The 22,025-nt window shown below is 38.0% G+C and overlaps 1 protein-coding gene across 22 annotated transcripts in view; it reads right to left on the minus strand.

Annotated features, from left to right (window-relative positions):
• Nucleotides 1-22,025, minus strand: part of GPHN (gephyrin) — an 801,248-nt gene that overhangs the window by 87,149 nt on the left and 692,074 nt on the right. For all 22 annotated transcript variants that reach the window (XM_058293259.2, XM_058293251.2, XM_058293256.2 and 19 more), the window contains one exon: nt 21,367-21,520. In XM_058293259.2, the coding sequence (XP_058149242.1) occupies nt 21,367-21,520 (154 nt within the window). The remainder of the gene's footprint in view (nt 1-21,366; nt 21,521-22,025) is intronic.

The following is a 22,025-nucleotide window of genomic DNA, read 5'->3' on the forward strand; positions in this document are numbered from 1 at the left end:
AGTATAATTGCATGACTGTATACTTCTCAGATTACAATAAATTTACTCATGCTCATATATAAAGTCTGGTAGGATAAGTTGTCTACACAATTTTTTTAAAGTTTCAATGCACTTGTTAATTGGTGAAATTTAAAATACACTTTATCAGATAAATTATAGATCCCACAGATTTGTTAATGGCCCCATTGTCCATAATATTATCCATAATATATTCTTAGTCTCAGCATAACCACTGACAGAATCTTTACACACTAATTGTGTGTTATAACTCAATAGAGGATTCCACTGTTCTCCATTCTGAAAACGTTGGTTAATGTAAAAATTGACCAGAGCTGTTCAGGTTTCTCACCAACTGGTATGGACCAACTACCTGATAATCTTCTCCATAACTTTAGATCAGGAGATTAGATATTTTAGAAACATCATTGCAGAAAGACTATATTTAAACCTTGTTGAAAGAACCTTCTTTGATACTATTAACAAGTAGCAGATATTGTCTTCTCTCTAAGGACCAAAGTTAAAAAAAATTACACCTAGTGGAAATCTTAAGGTGTGATTCTCTAGGACAGCATTGTATAACAGAACTTTCTGCACTGATGGAAATGTTCTATATCTGCTCTGTTATATATAGTAGCCAAGAGCCATATATGGCTATTGAGTACTTGGAATGTGGCTAGTGTTCTGGGTAACTGAGTTTTTATTTGTATTTAATTTTTCTTGTATATTAGGTTGATAACTTTTATTTATCGTTATACATTCTTTTACTTGTTATTTCATGACATTTCTTACTAGCTTTATGCTTTTATTTTTATTTTTTTAACTAAAACAGTTTATTAAGATATATTAACATACCATACAATCCACCCAAAGTGTACAGTCAATGGTTCTTAGTATACTCACAGAATTATGCATTTATCACCACAAGCAATTTTAGAACATTTTCATTGCTCCAAAAAGAAAAAACCCATACCCTCTATACCCAACCCCCCATTTTATCCTCTCTTATAAAACAGGAAATTCCAGGGATTGAACCTGGGACCTTGTACATGTGAAGCAGGCACTCATCCACTGAGCTACACCCACTCCCCAAACCCTCCTTTTTAAAAAAGATTTATTTCTTTCTCCTTCCACCTTATTGTTTGTTTTTCTTTTTCTTTTTTTATTTCTTTCCCCTTTCCCTCTCCCCACCCCCATCATCTGCTCTGTGTCCATTCGCTGTTTGTTCTTCGTTTGCTTGCATTCTTGTCAGTGGCGCCGGGAATCTGTGTCTCTTTTTGTTGTGTCATTGGGCTGCATCAGCTCTCCGTGTGTGCGGCGCCACTCCTGGGCAGGCTGTGCTTTTTTCATGTGGGGTGGCTCTCCTTGAGTGGTGCACTCCTTGAGCGTGGGGCTCCCCTACGTGGGGGACACCCCTGTGTGGCACAGCACTCCTTGCACGCATCAGCACTGCACATGGGACAGCTCATCACATGGGTCAGGAGGCCCTGGGTTTGAACCCTGGACCTCCTATGTGGTAGGCAGACACTCTATCAGTTGAGCCAAATCTGCTTCCCACACCTCACTGTTTTTTGTGCTTGCTGTCTGCTCTCTGTGTCTATGCGGTGTGTGTTCTTCCGTGTCTGCTTGTCTTCTCTTTAGGCAGCACTGGGAACTGATCCTGGGACCTTCTGGAATGGGAGAGAGGCATTCAATCTCTTGTGCCACCTCAGCTCCCTGGTCTGCTCTATCTCTAATTGCCTCTCCTGTGTCTCTTTCTGTTGTGTCATCTTACTGCGCCAGTTTTCCAGGTGGACCAACACTCCATGTGGGCCAAAACTCCTGTACAGGCCAGCACTCCAAGCAGGTCAGCTCACCACATGGGTTAGCTTGCTTTCACCAGGAGGCCCTGAGAACCCTAGACCTCCTATATGGTAGATGGGAGTCCAATCGCTTGAGTCACATCTCCTTCTCCCCAATCCCCTTATATTGACACTTGACCTTGGTGTGGTACCTTTGGTACAAGTATCAAAGAATATTAAAATATTACTGTTAACTAGAGTCTATAGTTTGCATTAGGTGTATTTTTTCCCATATACCACTCCTATTATTAACACCTTGAAATAGGGATGTCAAGTGGTCTAGTTCATGGAAAAATGTACTTATATTTGTACCATTAACCACAGTCATCATCCACAGTAGGGTTCACTATGTTACACAGTCCCATGTTTTATCCTCTAGCTTTCTTTCTATTGACATATACAAATCTAAATTTCCCCTTTCACCCACAATCACACCCATAATTCAGTACTGTTAATCACACACACAATAATGTGCTACCCAACTGATTGAACCACAGCTGCTTCCCTGTCTCCTCACTTTTGTGAGAAAGACTTTAATGCGCAAAATTATTTAATTTTGAGGAGGTCCCATTTATTCATTTTTTCTTTTGTTGCTTGTGCTTTGGGTATAAGGTCTAAGAAACCATTGCCTAACACAAGATCTTGATAGTGCTTCCCTACTATCCATTCATTGGTTTGGATGAATGGCCCTGCTCTTATATTTAGGTCTTTGATACATTTTGAGTTAGTTTTTGTATAAGGAGTGAGATAGGGGTCTTCTTTCATTCTTTTGGATGTGAATATCCAGTTCTCCCAGCATGATTTGTTGAAGAGACTGTTCTGTCCCAGTTGAGTTGACTTGGCAGCCTTGTCAAAAATCAATTGAGGGAAGCCACTGTGGCTCAATCAGTTGGGCTCCCATCTACGATATGGGATGGCCTGGGTTCATGTCCCGGAGCCTCCTTGTGAAAGCAGGCTTGCCTGCACACTGCGGAGAGATGCCCGGCCTGCAGGTGCCATGGAGCGCTGCCCGGCCTGCAAGCGCCATGGAGAGCCAACTCAGCAAGGTGATGCAACAGAAAAGGGAGACAAGCAAAAACACAGAAGAGCACACAGCGAATGGACACAGAGAGCAGACAGGTAGCAAGCCACAAGGAGGAAGGGGAAATAAAATAAATAAATACAGACACAGAAGAATGCACAGCAAGTGGACACAGAGAGCAGACAGCACGCAAAAAAAAAAAAAAAAAAAAAAGCCATGGGGGTGGGGCAGGTCTATTCCTAAACTCTCCATTTGATTCCATTGGTCAATATAGCTACTTTTATGTGAGTACCATGCTGTTTTGAACACTGTAGCTTTGTAATATGCTTTAACATTAGGATGTATGATTCTTCCAACTTCATTCTTCTTTTTAAGATGTTTTTGGATATTTGGGGCCTCTTACCCTTCCATATAAATTTGATAATTGGCTTTTCCATTTTTGCAAAATAGGCTGTTGGGATTTTTTTTTCATTTTAAAAACAATTTATTGAAGTATATCATTCATACATGAATATATATAAACAATAAGTGTATAGTAAAAGTTGTGAACTTACAAAACAAACATGCATAATATCAGACAGAGCTCCCATATATCACCCCACCACAAATACCTTGCATTGTTGTGAAACACTGTAACAAGTTATCGAAGAGCATTGTCAAAGTATTACTACTAACTATAGTCTGTATCTTAAATATGGTGTATTTTCTTCCCCAAAATTGTGTAGTTTTGGTAAAATCACTGAGTAATGCGTCCATCACTTCAATCAACAGCTGTTGGAATTTTGATTGGGATTGTGCTGAATCTGTAAATCAATTTGGGTAGAAATGACACCCTAATGATATTTAGTCTTCCAATCCATGAAAACAAAATGTCCTTCTATGTATTAAGGTCTACTTTGATTTCTTTAGCATTATTATCTAGTTTTCTTTTTACAGGTTCTTAATGTCCTTGATTAAATTTATTCCTAGCTATTAGATATTTTTAGATGATATTGTAAATGGCATTTTTTCCCCTTCAATTCCTCCTCAGATTGCTCATTACTAGAAACACTACTGATTTATGCACATTGATCTGGTATCCTGCCACTTTGCTGAATTTATTTATTAGTTTTAGTAGCTTAGTTGTAGACTTTTCTGGACTTTCTATATATATTTATTAATATGATCATGTCATCTATAAATAGTGAAATTTTTCCTTCTTCCTCTCCAATTTGGATGCTTTTTCTTTTTCTTGCCTTACTGCTCTAGCTAGAATTTCTAGCACAATGTTGAATAACAGTGGTGACAGTGGGCATGTTTGTCTTGTTCCTTTTCTGAGAGGGAAATTTTTTAGTTTTTGACGATTGTGTACAATGTTAGCTATGGGTTTTTCATATATGCCTTGTTTCATGTTGAGAAAGTTTCCTTCTATCCCTAACTTTCAAAGTGCTTTTATCAAGAAAGGATGCTGGATTTTGCCAAATGCTTTTTCTGTGTCATTCAAGATATCATGTGTTTTTTTCCCTACAGTTTGTTAATGTGATGTATCACATTATTTTCTTGTGTTGAACTACTCTTGTATATCAGGAATAAAACCACTTGATCATGGTGTATAATTCTTTTAAGGAACTGTTGGATTTGATTTGCAAGTATTTTGTTGAGGATTTTTGCATCTATATTCATTAAAGAAATTGGTCTGTAATGTTCTTTTCTTATAGTATCTTTATCTAGCTTTGGTATTAATTTTAGGTTGATTTTGGCTTCATAGAATGAGTTAGGTAGTGTTCCCTCCCCTTCAATTTTATGGACGTATTTGAGCAGGATAGGTATTAATTCATCTTTGAATGACTGGTAGAATTCACCTGTGAAGCTGAGGCAGGTTAGTACAGGGAAATGAGGAAAAGACGAGCCACAACTTGGCTGACAGACAACATGGTCGTGAGACCCAGCTGAGAGCTTGTCCTTCACGTTGAGGTCCCAGTTGGGAATCTTTCCAAGGCAAAGGGGAGACTCCAGATATTCCAAACAGGCCTCACCACTGGTCCCCACCATTGGTGGGTTAACAGCTGGGGTTCCTCCCCTTAGCATTAGCGAGGGGATGAATAATTAATAGCTTAAAAGGTGACCACGATAGACAAAACCTGCTCTCTCAGCCTAGAGGAGCCCACATCAAATCTCGGTGCGTATTTCTGTCCTTCTCTCCCAATTCTCAGCAAGCTCTGTTCTTTCCTCAATAAATTCTTTTTACTGGCCTAACTAAACCAGCGTGTTCTTAAATTTTTATGTGACATAGCCAAGAACCTAGAGGAATCCAACACTTACCCACTTTCAAAGCCATCTGGTCCTGGGAGCTGTCTGTTGGGAGGATTTTGCTGAGAAATTAATCTCTTTACTTGTAAATTGGTCTGCTGAGATCTTCTCTTTCCTTTAGAGTCAGTGTAGTTTGCACTTTAAGAATTTGTCCTTTTCATCTCAGTTGACTGATTTTTTGGGATACAGTTGTTCATAGTATCCTCTTATTAATTTTTTTATTTCTGTGGTGTTGGAAGTAATGCCTGCACTCTCATTTCTGATTTTACATATTTGCATCTTCTTTGTTTCTTTGCCATTCTAACTAGGGGTTTTTCAATTTTATTGATCTCAAAGAATCTATTTTTGGTTTTGATGATTTTCTCTATTGTTTTTTATTCTCAATTTAATTTATTACTGCTCTAATCTTTGTTATTTCTTTCCTTCTGCTAGCTTTAGGATAATTTTGCTGTTCTTTTTCTAGTTCCTCCAGGTGTGCAGTTATGTCTTTGATTTTAGCTTTCTTCTTTTTTAATGTAGGTGTTTAGGATTATAAATTTCCCTCTCAGCACGGCCTTTGCTGCATCCCATAAGTTCTGATTTGTTGTGTTCTCCTTTTCCTTAATCTCAAGATATTTAGTGACTTGTCTTGCTACTTCTTCTTTGACCCAGAGTATGTTGTTCAACCTTAATATATCTGTGAATTTTTCAGTTCTTCACCTGTTATTGATTTCCAGCTTCATTCCATTATGGTTAAGGGAAGTGCTTTGCATAGCTTCAATCTATTTATACTTATTTAGACTTGTTTTGTGACCCAACATGTGGTCTATCCCAGAGATGGATCCATGTGCAGTTGAGAAGAATGTTTTGGGGTGCAGTGTTCTGTCTATGTTCTCTTCTGTCTAGTTCATTTATCATATTATTCAAGTTTTCTGTTTCCTTACTGATCCTTTGTCTAGATATTTTATCTATTGATAAGAATGGTGTATTGAAGTCTCCAACTATTACTGTAGAGACATCTATTTCTCCCTTCACTTTTGCCAGTGTTTGTCTCATGTATTTTGGGGCATCCTGGTTAGATTCATAAATATTCATGATTGCCATTTCTTCTTGGTGGAATAACCCTTTAATAAAAATATAAAATATATTAATAAAATATATTTTTGTCTCTTATCTTTTATAACAGTTTTGCATTTAAAGTCTATTTTGTCCATTATTAATATAGATACCTTTGGCCATTTTTTGGTTACTGCTTGCATGGAATATCTTTCTTCCTATCTTTCACTTTCAACCTATTTGTGTCATTGGGTCTAAGGTGAGTCTCTTGAAGACAATACAGATGGGTCATACTTAAAAAAAAATCCATTCTACCAATTCGTGTCTTTTGATTGGGGAGTTTAATCCATTAACATTCAATGATATTACTGTTTAGGCAGTACTTACTTCAACCACTTTATCCTTTATTTTTAAAATGTCATATTTTATTTTTGTCTCTCTTTATAACCTTATAGTTGCCCTTACTGATAATCTTCATTTTGACACTCTCCTCAGCCTCTTTCTCTTGTGTTTTCCTTTCAGCCTGCAGAACTCCCTTTAGTATTTCTTGTAGGAGGGATCTTGTTGATGAACTTTCTCCGTTTCTGTTTACCTGTGAATATTTTAAACTCTCCCTCATTTTTAAGGACAGTTTTGCCAGGTAAAGAATTTTTGGCTTGCTGGTTTTCTCTTTCAGTATCTTTTTAAAAAAAATTACCTTTCTTTTTTAAAGATTTATTTATTTATATTTATTTCCCCCCCTTCCCCTCCTCCTGCTCTGCTGTTTTTGCTGTTTGTGTTGTCTTCTCTTCTCATTTTCTCTCCTCTAGGATTCAACAGGATTTGATCCTGGAGACCCCTGATGTGGAGAGGTTCCCATAGTATCCTTAATAAGAGGATACTATGAACAACTGCATCCCAATTGTGCCACCTCAGTTCCTCATTTCTGCTACACTTCCCCTTGACTCTCCCCTTGTCTCTCTTTTGATGTGTCATTATTTTGCTGTGTGACTCACTAGCACAGGCACTGGCTCACCACGCAGGCACTCACACAGGCACTTGCGCTCATTAGACCGGCACTTGCACAGACACAGGCTTGCTGCGCAGGCATGCTTTCTCCTCTTCTTTTTCACCAGGAGGCCCCAGGGATTGAACCCAGGTCCTCTCATATGGTAGGCAGAAGCTCTATCACTTCAGTCACATCCATTTCCCTCAGTATCTTAAATATATCACACCTCTGCCTTCTTGCCTCCATGGTTTCTGATGAGAAATTGTCACTTAGCCTTAACATGTTTTCCATTATGTGATGAATAACTTTTCTCTTGGTGCATTCAGGATTTTAAATTTATCATTGACATTTAACATTCTGAGTAGTTTGTGTTTTAGGATAAATTTATTAGGATTTATTTTGTTTGGAGACTATTGTACTTCTTGGACATGTATATTTATCTCCTTCATAAGAGTTGAAAAGTGTTTGGCCTTTATTTTCTCAAATATTCTTTCTGCCCCTTTTCCCTTCTCTTTTCTTTCTGGCATACCCCTATATGTATGTTTTGCTCTATCTGTTCTACTGTACATAAAATTTCAACTATCATATTTTGTAGCTCATTGATTTTTCCTTCTGTCTCTCAAATCTGCTATTGCATGCCTCTATTGTACTTTATTATTTTTTTTAAAGATTTATTTTTTATTTATTTCTCTCCCTTCCCCACCCCCTCCAGTTGTCTGCTCTCTGTGTCCATTTGCCATGTGTTCTTCTGTGACTGCTTCCATCCTTCTCAGTGGCACTGGGAATCTGTGTTTCTTTTTGTTGTGTCATTTTGCTGTTATCAGTGCTCCATGTGTGCCGTGTCTTTCTTGGGCAGGCTGCACTTTATTTCGCGCTGGGTGGCTCTCCTTATGGGGTGCACTCCGTGCGCATGGGGCTCCCCTATGCGGGAGACACCCCTGCATGGCATGGCACTCTTTGTGTGCATCAGCACTGCCCATGGGCCAGCTCCACATGGGTCAAAGAGGCCCGGGATTTGAACTGCGGAACTCCCATGTGGTAGGTGGATGCCCTATCCATTGGGCCAAGTTTGCTTCCCCCTCTTTTGTACTTTAATTTACTCTATTGTGTCTTTCATTCCCATCATTTGTTATATTTCTTTTTATATTTTTAAATTTTTCTTTGTGCTCATATAATGTTTTCTTGATATCCTTTATCTGTTTAGCCATATTTTCCTTCATTTTCTTGATTGATTTAGGAGATGTGTTTGAACATTTCAGATCAGGTGTTCCAAATTCTGTGTCTCCTCTGGAGTTCAATTTGGTCTTCTGCCTGGGCCATATCTTGCAGTTTCTTAGTATGGCTTTTAATTTTTGCTGGTGTCTGGGCATCTGATTATCTTGATGGATTTACTCTGGAGGTCAGTTTCTCTCTCTTGCCTAGGGATTTTTTTGTTGATTAGCTTTGTGCTAATGCTCTTCTCTGACACTTGGTTCAACTTATTCTAGACCTTTAGAATAGCCTGTGTTTGACCAGATCTTCTCATCTCTTCTTCATTTGATTCTTGCCTTGAACACATGGTACAATTTTTGAGATTTCACCCCAAGGAGAAAGTCTCCTTTCCCCCTCTTCTTTCTTTGGGAATGATGATCTGTTCTGTTTTTTATTTGCCTGCATAGTTTTTAAAACGCACTTTTCATTGTTTCTAGCTGCTTTTGCTTGGAGGGCAAATTCTGGGAAGAGGGTCACCCCTGAGAAGATGTTCCCAAGTCAGTATTTCCCACTCAAAACAAGGGTAAGGGACCATGAAGGAGGTGTATATAGGTTCCAAGGTGCCCTGGGGAGGAGACCAGGGAGGACGCCAAACTTCTCTCTAATGGCTCTCTGAGCCTGTGCTTTCCAGGACTGCTCGGCAGATAGTGATCTTTAGCAAACTGTTCCCTGCAGTCCTAAGGTGGTACTGTGCCATAAGTCTCAATAACTCTGCCCCTATTGGGGATGTGGTTGGTGAAAAAGAGGCTGCCCACTACTTTTGTTTGGGGTGTGTTGAAATCATAGCTTAGAGCTGGGACTCAGTGATCTAAATTTGCTAATCAAAAGTGGGCAACTGGTGTTTGGCTTTTCCCCCTTCCCCTCCATTCTTGGGAAAGAGCCACCTTTCTACAAACTGTTCCCTGAAGCCCCAATAAAGCACTGTGTTTTACCTGTCAGGGGTGGGGTTGAAACAGAGGTTGTTGGCTGCTTTTTGTCCTGGGCTGGTTGAAACTGTCTCTGTCCTCAGAGCTGGAACCCAGTGATCCAAATTCACTAAAAAGCCATAACTGGTGCTGAGCTGTGCCCCTATCCATTCTTTGGGGAGGAGCTGCCTTTCAGCAAACTGTTTCCCACAACCCCAAGAAGGCACTGTGACTCTTAATTACTCCCTTTCACACACCTGTTGGGGATGGGGTTGAAACAGAGGTTGCCAGTTTTTTTTAGTCCTGGGCAGGTTGAAATTATTGCTGCCTCAGAGTCCTGACCCAGCAATCTGAGTTTGCTAAATAAAAGCTGTGATCAGCGTTTGGCTGTGCCCCTCCCTTTTCATGGGGAAGAGAACTTTTATTTCCAGCCAGGGACTGGATCCCAAGACAGCCTGCTGCGAGATGGGGGATGGGCACCAGCCTCAGCAGTGTGGAGAGTTCTACTCATAGTTCATCATCACAGTTTATCAGTCTCTTCCTTCTTCTACTCTTCTGTGGATAGTGTACAGTGGTCTTCTGGCCTCTGGAGTCCCCAAACAGTTGTTTCAGACAGTTCCTGACTTTTTACTAGCTGCCCTGGAGTGCAACCTGAGACTTGGAGCTCCCTACTCTGCCATTTTACCTCCTGTCATTTCTAATTGTATTTAATTCTAATTAACTTAAGTTTAAATAGTTAAATGTGTGATACAGTGAAACTGTGGCTGTAGAGAATTGCCAGAAGCAGATAATCATCAAACAAGGGACTAGTTCTGCAGACTGTAGGAAAGTTGAACAATTTATATACAAATTAAGGGGAAAATCTACTTATAGTTATTCAGATAGACCTGTATTTATTATAGAGCACATTTTCATGTCCAGATTTGGAAGTCTAGAACCATGGCTTTGAAGTACTTTACAAACTTTGATGATAAATTTGTTTTAGTGTTTGTCTGTATAGCAGTGGCCAAATGTATAATCTCCAGAGCCTTAAATGCTGCTGCTCATCTGCTGTTATGCTATGTGGTTCAACAAATCATCATCCAATAAAAAAAAAACATTAAGACATGATGCTTGTAGAGATTAAAATGACTACCACAGAAAATCTGTAATGCAATGATGACACATTACAAATCAGTACAATATTGGAAGGTAATTTTCTAATTTAGACTGTAGAGTGACCAGAAATGGAGGAATTGAGAAATGTAACTGAAATCATAACTTGTAAAACTGTAAAGACTTGCAAAACTGATAAATTGTGCCAAACAATGACATAACATAAAACATCTTAGATTACATTGTTTTAAAACCAGCCTAGTCAAAACTATATGTTCTAAGATAAGACTATGAAAAAATTTATTTAATAGTAACTCCACATAGACTCATGTGTTCCAAAGATAAGACCAATGGGACTATTCCAGCTACTTTCCTAGATTACATATTCTGATCAAGTCCTAAACATATCTCCCTTTCTTACTGCCCTAAAATCACCTATGACTAACACTAGCACACCCAATACCCTACATGTAACCTTTTGTAACTTCCTCCTTTTGGGACAGTGTTAAGGTGGTACTCTACTTTGCTCTGCAAATTTAATATACAGTTTGCTTTTTTATGACAATTAGGTTTCCCTAGTGCTCTGTATATGTTTTGATACTTCTGTAGTTTGGTAGCCAACATCTACTAAGATATCTTTCTCAAACATCAATAGCCACATATCACCTTCTTTTTTCATTTATTCAGTGCTGTCTCCCATTTTGCCAATCTATGGCTATTTTTAATTTTACTTAAGTATTACATCAAAGCCTCAAAATTCACCTCCTTTAAGAAGTCTGCCATTAAAAATTTTATCCCTTGAGGCTGTCTTCTCAAACTTTGTATACATTTAATACTATTATTCTATTAAATTATTATTAGTAGCTTTTCCTCTAGCTTTTATATATTCTTATCATTTTTAAGCACTTTTTATTTTAATATAATTATAGGTTTACAGGAAGTTGCAAAAACAGTACAGAGAGGTTCTGTGTTCTCTTCACTCAGTTTCCTCCAATGATGACATTTTACACAACTATAGTACAACACAAAACCAAGAAACTGACATTGATACAATGTGTATGCATAGTTCCATGCCATTTCATCACATGTGTAAGCTCATGTAACCACTAATTCAACCAAGATACAGAACTATTACATCACCACAAAAATATCCCCCATGCCAACCCTTTATAGTCCTACTCTCCCCACTCCAACCCCTGGTAACCACTAATATTTTCAAATATTTATGTTTTTGTCCTTTCAAAATGTTATATAAATGGAATCATATAGTATGTAACCTTTTGAGATAGGCTTTTTTTCACTCAGCCTAATTTCCTTGATATTCATGTAAATCGCTGCATACAGCAATGGGTCATTTCTTTCATTGCCGTTTCCAGTTTTTGCCTACTAGAAATAAAGTAGGCCATACATATTTAATGTAGTTATTGATACGTTAGGACTTACGGCTACCACATTATTTTATTCTTCTAACTTTTTATTAAGAAACAATTTTGAACTTACAGGGAAGTTAAAAAAATAATAAAAACTTATATAGAGAACTCCAACATACCCCTACCCCCACAGATACCCAGATCCACCAATTTAACATTTTGCCACTTTGGCCATATCATTATATCTATCAATCTACTTTTCTATCCATCCATCCATCTGTTGATCTATTCATCCATCCATTTTCTGAAAGAAAAGATGTTTCTGCCAGTTCTTGCTGTTGTTGAAAGCTTCTGTCAGGAGATGGAGCCATCTTGATTGGGATGGGGCTCTGCCATTTTATTTTTCATTTTTCATTTTCTGGTTGTTTCCTCTGTATTTTTATTTGGTGTTTCTTTTTTCTTGCCTTCCTGAGGATTACCGGAACATCTGAAGAGTTCCATTTTGATTTATACATATATATATTTTATGGATTTTTATGGATATCTTTTATGGATTTTTAAAGTGGTTGATCTAGATATTACATTATATGTACATAATTCATCAACTAGATTATAAGCTTTCCAGTATAATTTTTTCTGTCCTTCTAAAATTTCCTACATTGCTCATAGTATGCAGATGACAGCTAATCTATAAATCTATACATAAAATATTAAGCCCAAGGTACAGTTTCTAAGTGTAAGAACAAAGCAGGAGAACCTTTTTTCACTCACCTTTGAGAGAAAATGGTGGAGAATAGACCAGAAGTTTTAAGAGGCAGGGTTTTTTGAGATACTGCCACTGATGGCTTGCCACCTCATGTTAGCTTCTTGATCCCTACTATGCTTTGACTCCTTGGGCTACAAACCCAGTAGTCAGCACTCATATATACTTCTGGGGAGTAAATACCAAATTTATTATTGTTATACTAGGAAGAAGCGTAATAACACTTGTCACCTACATACCTTAGAGGGCTATAGCAAAAATTAATGGGATATTAATCCAAGCACTGTTCAATTCCTATATAAATACATGCTAAAAAATAAATGCTGTTGTTGTTTTGTGCAAATGACTAAAACATCCTTTTGGTATCATCTTCAAGCACTCTTATCATAAAAGAAATAAGAACTCTAAGTGTAGATTAATTGAAGCTATTCTCTCTTATTATAGGATAAATTAAATGAAATTTAATACATAATATCAATTCAATATAAATTTTATGCTCCATATATAAGATTACTGTCATAATCAGAAATTTACACAATTAGTTTAAGGATTAAAAAAGGCTATCTTTTCAGTTTTGGAAACATACAGATAAATGAAACAGGTGGCATAAGTGGGTGTGCCACTAGTTGCTTAATCACCAGAAAACATACTATGAATTGTGGTGGACTCAAAGTGGTAAAAGAGGGAAACGGACTTTGGCCCAGTGGTTAGGGCGTCCGTCTACCACATGGAAGGCCCGCGGTTCAAGCCCTGGGCCTCCTTGACCCGTGCGGAGCTGGCCCATGCGCAGTGCTGATGCGCGCAAGGAGTGCCGTGCCACACAGGGGTGTCCCCCGCGTAGGGGAGCCCCACGCGCGCAAGGAGTGCACCCATAAGGAGAGCCGCCCAGCGCGAAGGAGGGAGCAGCCTGATGAGGAATGGCGCCGCCCACACTTCCCGTGCCGCTGACGACAGGAAGCGGACAAAGAAACAAGACGCAGCAAAAAGACACAGAAAACAGACAACCGGGGGGAGGGGAGGGAATTAAATAAATAAATAAATAATAAATCTTTTTAAAAAAAAAATAAATAAAAACAAAGTGGTAAAAGAGCACTAAATTAGTTTACCTCAGTACTTTGAGCATTGGGAAGGAAAAATAAGAGATAAATTGGAAAATGGAGGGACATTTATGAGGACAGTGGGTGGGAAAAAGTAGAACTTTTGAGGAAGTAAAGTGAGAGGAAGGGTTGGGGCTAAGAAAGGGATGGATAGTTGGGTGGAAAGAGACCTAAGATGTATGCCCAGAAAGGCTATTCCCCATTCCCCCCATTTTTTTCTCTTTAAGCACAGCAATAGGACAACCCGACTCTTTTGGCATGTGTGTGTGTCTATGTATGTGTGTTTGACCCACAATGTGTTCTCCATGTGTAAGAAATGAAGAAGGATATAAAAAAGGAAGGAGAAGTATACCTGTGTACATAATAGAATACTATGTAGCAAATATTAATAAAATAATGTTTAAGGAGACAAGATACTAAGAAAGATATATTAAAGTTTTATAGCATATAAAGATATATATCACAAATATATCACACACACACATATATATATATAAAAGGAAGGAAACTATGTAAAAACAAAACAATATAAACTTACACCCATGGAGGAAAAATGGAAAAAAAACAATTGTTAATAAATTTCAATTAAATCATGGTGGGATTATATACGACTTTCCCCCTTTTCTCTATTTCAAAAATATCATAGATAATTAAAAAGTAATCTTAAAAGGTATACATATGATGACAGTACAAGCAGTATATAATAAATTCCATGTGATTGATCCAAATAATGGTTATGACAGGTATTCAAAACAGGGAGAGAACATACTTGGTTACAGTGTTAATGGATGGCCTTAAATAGGAAGAACCATCCAAATGGGGTTTTCTCAGAATTGTAAGCTTTTAACCTAATAAATTCCCATTGTAAAAGTCAACCCATTTCTGACATAGTGCTCTAGCAGCTTTTAGCAAACTACAACACTCTTACTTTGGGTAATTATTAATAGATAACAAGCACACATGCTTTATTTCCTGAAGATAATGACCACTGGCTGTCTGATGTCCAGTCTAAAGACCTGATAGGTCATTATCTAAAGCTTCAAGGGGATCAGCATGTGTAGCAGTTTGATATGGTGATGAATTCCAAAAATAGATATTGGATTATGTTTGTAATCTGGTCTGTACCTGGGTGTGATTAAGTTATGGTTAGGGCTTTGATTGGGCCACATCATTAGGGTCTTGAGTCCCCCACCACTTTGTGGGTGAGGACTCAGAGATAAAAGACATGGCAAAGGACAGAGCTGAGGGTTTTTGATATTAGAGTTTTGATGTTGGAGTTTGATGCTGAGGCCTTAAATTGGAGCCCCGGGAAGTAAGCTCACAGAGCAAAGAGAAACAAGCCACAGAACGAGAGGAACCCTGAGCCTGGGAAGAAGCAAGCCTTGGGAAGAGAGGAACACTCAACCCTGAAAGAAGCAAGACCCTGGAAGGAAGGAACCCAGGAAACCTGAACACTCACAGATGTTGGTAGCCTCTTGCTCTGAAATAGACTTTGGTGAGGGAAGTAATTTATACTTTATGGCTTGGTATCTATAAGCTCCTACCCCAAATAAATACGCTTTATAAAAACCAACCAACTTTTGGTATTTTGCATCAGCAACCCATTGGCTGACTAATATAGCATGTATTGTATGAATAGAGAGATAATGTCATCAAGAGTCAAAATTAGAAAATAAAACTGGGAATAAAGGCCAGAGGAAAAAAAAGGAAGATACCCCTGTCACTAAGTGTAAAACTTAGATCTCCTGCCTTTTGCTGATATTCATTCCTGAGGTGATAGACCCAGTGTTACCGGAACTGTAGTTGGTGCTGGGGTTTAATGTATACCCAGGGGACCTGAATCTCTGGACTGACTATGTGACAGCCTGGCCCTGAGCCTCAACAGACTTGCAACCCCTACACTCTGGTTTCTTGGACTTACCCCACACAGCTAACATGGAGGTGAAGTGTCAACCACCACACCAGGGAGCCAAGAGTGCCTATAACTGAAAGCAGGAGAATTGCATCCAGCATCCATGTGGAATCTAAGCCCCCTCTTGATATAGATGTGGAGTGGACACAACCATTCTAAGGTCCACAGGATGGAAGAATAGAGTATGGATTAGAGTGGACTTATTGATATTCTATTCATGAACTATTGTGATTAGTAATTGAAGAAAATGTGGCATTGGTGTGGAGAAAGTGGCCATGGTGGCTGCTGGGGGTAGGGAGTGGGAGGAAGAAATGTGATGTGGGGGTGTTTTCGGGACTTGGAGTTGTCCTGGGTGGTACTGCAGGAACTGTTACTGGACATTGTATGTCCTCCCATGGCCCACTGGATGGACTGTGGGAGAGTGTGAGCTATGATGTGGACCATTGACCATGAGGTGCAGCAGTGCTCAGAGATGTATTCACGAAATGCAATGAATGTCTCATGATGATTGAGGAGGTTGTTGTTATGGGGGGAGGAGTGGGGTGAGGGGCATGGGGGTATATGGGTACCTCATATTTTCTGAATGTAACATTAAAAAAATAAATAAAGACAAAAAATAGCAAAAAAAAAAAAATAAATTAAAATACCCTACTGTGGCAGTTTAAGATTATTTTTGTGAGTCCCAAAAAAGAGAAGGATTATATTTGTAAACTGATCTGTTCCTCTGGGTGTGATACCCTTTGACTGTATTAAGTTCAAAGGTTTTAAATTTATTTGATTAAATCAATTTAGGACTTTTGAATTAATCACATCAGTAAGTTCTGACTCAGGTTTAGTCCCTGCCCCCTTGGTGGGCTGATACAAATGGACACTCACTCAAGAATACACATGGAAGAGGACAGAACTTGGTCATTTTGGTCCTGTCATGTGACAGAAAGGAGAAGGCTCAAACAGCTAAAGTCCCAGGAGGAGAGATAAGCCATTTGCTTGACAGTATACAGCCGAAGAAAACAGAGAAGCTGAGCAGCTGAGAAGGCCCAAGAGACCAGGCAGAAATCACCTGCCATCTTTGCTTCAACATGTGGCAACAGACTTTGGGTGAAAAAGCAGCCTTGAACTGAACTCTTTAGGGCGTTGTAACTGTAAGCTTCTACCCAAATAAATACTCTCTATAAGAGCCAACAGATTTCTAGTACTTTGCATCAGTGCCCCTTTGGTTGATTAATACATCTGCATATGCTGGTAACTTCCAAATGTCTTAGCCTTTTCTTTTCCCTTAAACTCCAGAATAATACGTTCTATTGCGTACTTAATATTTTTACTAGGATTTCTAAAGGTATTTCAAATTTAACATGTTCAAAATAGAATCCCTGACTTTTACTCCTTAGTCTTATCTACCCCTTAGACCAAAACCTGGGTGTTCTTCATCTTTTTTTTTTTAAGATTTATTTTATTTATTTATCCCACACCCCTCTTTTATGTTCGTTTGTTTGTTTTTGAGGTACTGGGGCCAGGGATTGAACCTAGGACTTTATATGTGGGAAGCTGGCGCTCAACCACTGAGCCACATCACTCCCCTTGTTCTTCATCTTTAAAAAAATTTTTAAATATTACTGGGTTAACATATATACCGTAAAATTTGTCATTTTATCCTCCTTTTTTATACCAACAAATCAAACTGGTGCAAAATTTATTAATCATCTCAAATATATTTAAAGCATTTCATTTGAAGGAACAAAGCATAGAAAGCTTAACAAAAGCATATTTCTCAAGTATATTCTCTAAACAAGCTCTCAGATGATTACTTAAAAACATATATAAATAATTTTCAGTGTTCAGCAGAGTGCATATTTTATATTTTGATCTTCCTCTTTATTCCTATGTTGCTAGTATTGCACTTGAAGTGTCACCTGTTATTAAACTATGCTAATAAGCTTGAACTTTACAGGTAGTTAATTTGCATTTATTTTTCCATTTCCTATTCTAGATAGTTCATGTAAGTAGAATCATATCATATTTGCCCTTTTGTGACTGGCTTATATCACCTAGTCATAATGTTTTCAAGATTTATCCATGCTATAGGATGTACCAGAACTCCATTCCTTTCTTCTGAAGGTAATTATTTTACAATTTTATTTGATAATCAACTTTAATTGCATCCATATTGACTGTCTATAGGTTTTTGAAAGTGGTGATAAGTACATAGGTAATGTATGTATGGATTTTGATGTGTCTTCATTCTTATTACATTTTCTGGACAATCAAATTCATACAATATGGGATATTCCTTATTCCTTTGGCCCAGACAGCTTTGTTAAGCCTGGTGTCAATGTGCACATCTGGTGTTACCATTTCCTTATGGCAAATTTTCAGATCTCTTCAAATGCCCAAGAGGAATGCTTCTTGGAGCCCACTCCATGGATGCACTTCTGAATGCTGGTAGTTATAATAGTTTGATATTGTTTACGAATTCCAAAAATAGATATTAGATTATGTCTGTAAACTGGTCTGCTCCTCTGGGCATATTAGATTATAATGGATTCAGAGGTTTCACTTTTACTTGATTAAATAATGATTAAGGCTTTGATTGGACCATGTCAATAGGATGTTGAGAAACCACACTATAGAGAAGGGAGGTTGGAGTTTTGAGCTCGTGCCCGGGAAGTAAACACATGGGAGAGAGCTGAGCAGCTGAGCCTAGAGAGAAACGAGCCCTGGGAAAAAGACAAGATTTACCCCAGACTACAGCTGAAAATGGAAGAAGCTGGGACCATGGAACCTTAAGAGAAAGAGGGAAGCTGAACATTGGCAGCCATCTTGCTCCAACATGTGGCAACAGACTTTGGTGAAGGAAGTAACTTATGCTTTATCGCCTGGTAACTGTAAGCTTCTATCCCAAATAAATACCTTTATAAAAGCCAAAAGATTTCTGGGATTTACATCAGCACCCATTTGGCTGACTAAATCAATAGTGCACTTCCTGGTCACCACCTTGTTGAAGGCAGAATGGCCCTTCTTCCCACTATCCTTCTTTTGGGAGTCATTCTGCCAGGACTAGGTTGGAAAGGAAGCTTCATTCCTTTTTAGGGCTGGATAATAGTCCATTATATGCATATATCACCTTTTGATTATCCATTCATTTATTGATCAACACCTTAGCATTCATCTTGATTCCTAACTTTCTCTTATACTCTGTTTTCAATTCCTTAGCAAATCCTGTTGACTGTACATGTCACTATCTCCACTATTACCACTCAGGTCCAAATCTCTTGATAAAATATAGTGATAGTTTTATAATTACTCTTCCGGCTTTCTCCCTTGTGCCTCCTGTACTTCATTCCAGAGTGAACATTTGAAATTTTAAGACATTTTATGTTATACCTTCTTCATAACTGGTCTTTTAGAGTAAGATGTTCTAGCTGTGGTTACTTCTCCACCCTCATCTCCTTTTACTTTACTCTTTGCCCTCTATATTTTAGCCACATTTACCTCATTGCCATTTCTTAAATGTGACAAACATGCACCCTACCTCAGGGCTTTTCCATTTGTTGATCCTTTGGTCTGGAACATGCTTCTTCCCTCACGGCATATACCCTCACTACCTTCAGATTTCCACACAAATGTCACCTCATAAGTGAGGTCTGATTACCCTATAACAGAATACTCTGTCAAAACAACAACAAAACCACCACAACGGAAACTCCTCTAGGTATTTCAAACAGAGGAGGGCAGGAAAGGAGAGGATTTGATACAGGTACACGGTTACAAATGTGTTGGAAGGATTGGAGGAACAAAATGAGAAAAGTGTGGTAGCGAAGATCAATAACTGCAGGGGGCCAACAGAGGAAAGTGAGGTTACAAAGAGTTGAGGGGCCTGCACTTCTGCTAGTACATCTACCTTCTTGCTACCTTCTAATATCATATGAAAGCACCTCAGTGGCAAAACCTAACTGGACCATAGCTGGCAAGAGTCTGGGAAATTCAGTTTTCAGGCTTCCAGTCTTACTGGTATAGGGAAGAGGATACAAGAGCAGATGTGGGTTAAATTTCAACAGACAATATATGGCATATACCTCCTCTATCAGCACTTGGTTATTTATTGACTATTTCTCCATTAGAACATAAATTTTATAAGAGCTGGGAGTTTGTCTGCCTTGCATGCTGCCATATACCAATGATGCCAGGTACCTTTCCCTGCAACTAGTGAATAGTTGTAATAGCATGTAAAGGGTACCTTAAAAAATAGAACCAAAGTACTTTGGGGGGGGGATAACTGAGTATATTAGTCCAGCTCAACAAAAGCATTAGAGAAAATATAAGCAACATAGTTTAAACAAAGTTTCTAAATAAATAACAGAAAAAGATTTTGCTCATTTTGCTTAGTTTTCCCAAATCAACCATGGATTCACTTAGATGCACAAAGCATCTAACCCGTTTCTGTGAATGAGCCATATTTGTATATAGAATCTTTGAAGATGTTAGTTAAAATGAGGCCAATATAACTGGTATCTTTATAAGCAGAGGAAATCTGGATATAGTTAGTAAGAGACAGGCAAAGAGAGATGGCCAAGTGACAGAGACAGAGATTGAGGTATGCCATAAACGAAGGAAAATCATGGGCTGCTAGTAACCTACCAGAAGTCAGGGGAGAAGTATGGAATAGATTCTGCTCTTTATGAGGAAATTTGTCAGAATTCTAGCCTCAAAACTGTGAAATAACAAATTTTTGTTCTTTAAACAAACTAGTGTCAGAAAACTGTTAAAGCAGCTCTGGCATAGCAAGACAGGGAATGACTGGTGCACCTATACTGGAAAGTAAGGACATAGGGAATGTTGATTTTTCTCTCCATTAGCAAAACAATAGAAAACATTACGTTCTTTTATATACATATTTTTGTCCAAATCAAAAGAACTATAAGGGTCCTTTAAATGTTTTCATTCCCAAGACTTTAAGAAATTAAAAATAACAGTAATAAAGGACTTATTTTCAGAACAAAGTAAGAGATTAAACAAAAAGAGAAATCCTCTTTATCTTTTCCTTAATAGGTCTAAAGGAATTATTTAAAAAAAAATCTTAATAGTTTCTGATTCTGCTATAAAACTTTGAATTTCCAGTAGATTAATTTTTTAATATTTCCAGTTGAGTTTAGTGTCTCTGACTGAAGTTTTGTACAACCTAATCAAAACAGGGAATAGGAAGATTTTTTGAGTCCTTAGAAAACCATTGACTTAATTCCCCTTCTTCCATTAGGACTGAAATAACAACTTGAAATATTCTGAATAGCATGCCACTAGAGATGCTATCTTTTTAGGAAAAACAAAAACAAAACAATGGATTTTCAAACCCCTCCTGGTGATTCCAGATCACATGGAACTTTTAGCAAGAAGGGATAGCCATAGTAACCCCCACCCTCTCATCATCTCTGCAGCAGGTGGGTACAATTTATTGTCCTAATAGAGTAAGTATTGGATTTGTACAGTTAAATATCTATAGCTTAGCTAACATTCTTTGTTTATATGTTCTGAGAGTACAGTGAGGTCATTGGTTTGTAATATTTCATTCTAATAAAAGAAGAGAACATTTCTTAATATGCATTTTCTAGTTCTTCCCTCTTCTCACCTACTTTAGCTATCCTCAAGTCACCTATTACTTATCTGTTACAGGAATATAAACCCATTGGTAAGAACTACAATCCTTAACATTCTATTTACAACACAGAACAGATGTCAGAAACACTATTATTTGAAAGCCCCAAAGCGCTCTCCTCCCCACCCCCACCCCCACCCCCCTTTTTTTTTTACCTCATTCCCTGTTGACATGACTGCAACCACTGGAAACTTATTAACTTCAACCTCTGTGACGCCTACAGTTGCCAGAAGACCAATCTCGGAGGGACCCATGTGGGTTCCTTTGGCCAAAACGCATTCGCCTCTTTTAATGTCATGGCCAATGGGTCTGAAAGTCAAAGTAAAACCATAAGCAGTGTGACTAGGAATAACATATTTTCATTTCAGAGGATAACTTTAGTATCATGGAAGGAAGACACTCAAGGAGAGAAAAATGTTGAGATGAGGCAGGAGCAGGATAATAAAAGGAAGCAATTCTAAAAGTGAAATCATACAACTGAAGACAGAAATAGGATTTGTATCTATTCCTGCTAAATAGGAATATGTTATTTCACATTTGAAAATTATTGTACTTCATTACATTAAAAGCACCAATTGCAAATTTTCTTTGATAAAAGGCAACAATTTATATGAAAATATTTAGTGGCAGTAATAAGACTATATAGCTAGTATAGCTCTGTGTGAGCAGAATGATGGTAATGAGGTTATAGTCATATAGGTAATTTTCACTTGAACCACTTAAACAGGACCTGTTATGTGGCCACAGGGATATACATTCACCTTGGCCCTCTACCATAAGGATGGGAGAGGTATAGTTTTGTTATAAGAGATAT

Source organism: Dasypus novemcinctus, chromosome 3 (assembly GCF_030445035.2).
Source record: "Dasypus novemcinctus isolate mDasNov1 chromosome 3, mDasNov1.1.hap2, whole genome shotgun sequence".
NCBI lineage: Eukaryota > Metazoa > Chordata > Mammalia > Cingulata > Dasypodidae > Dasypus > Dasypus novemcinctus.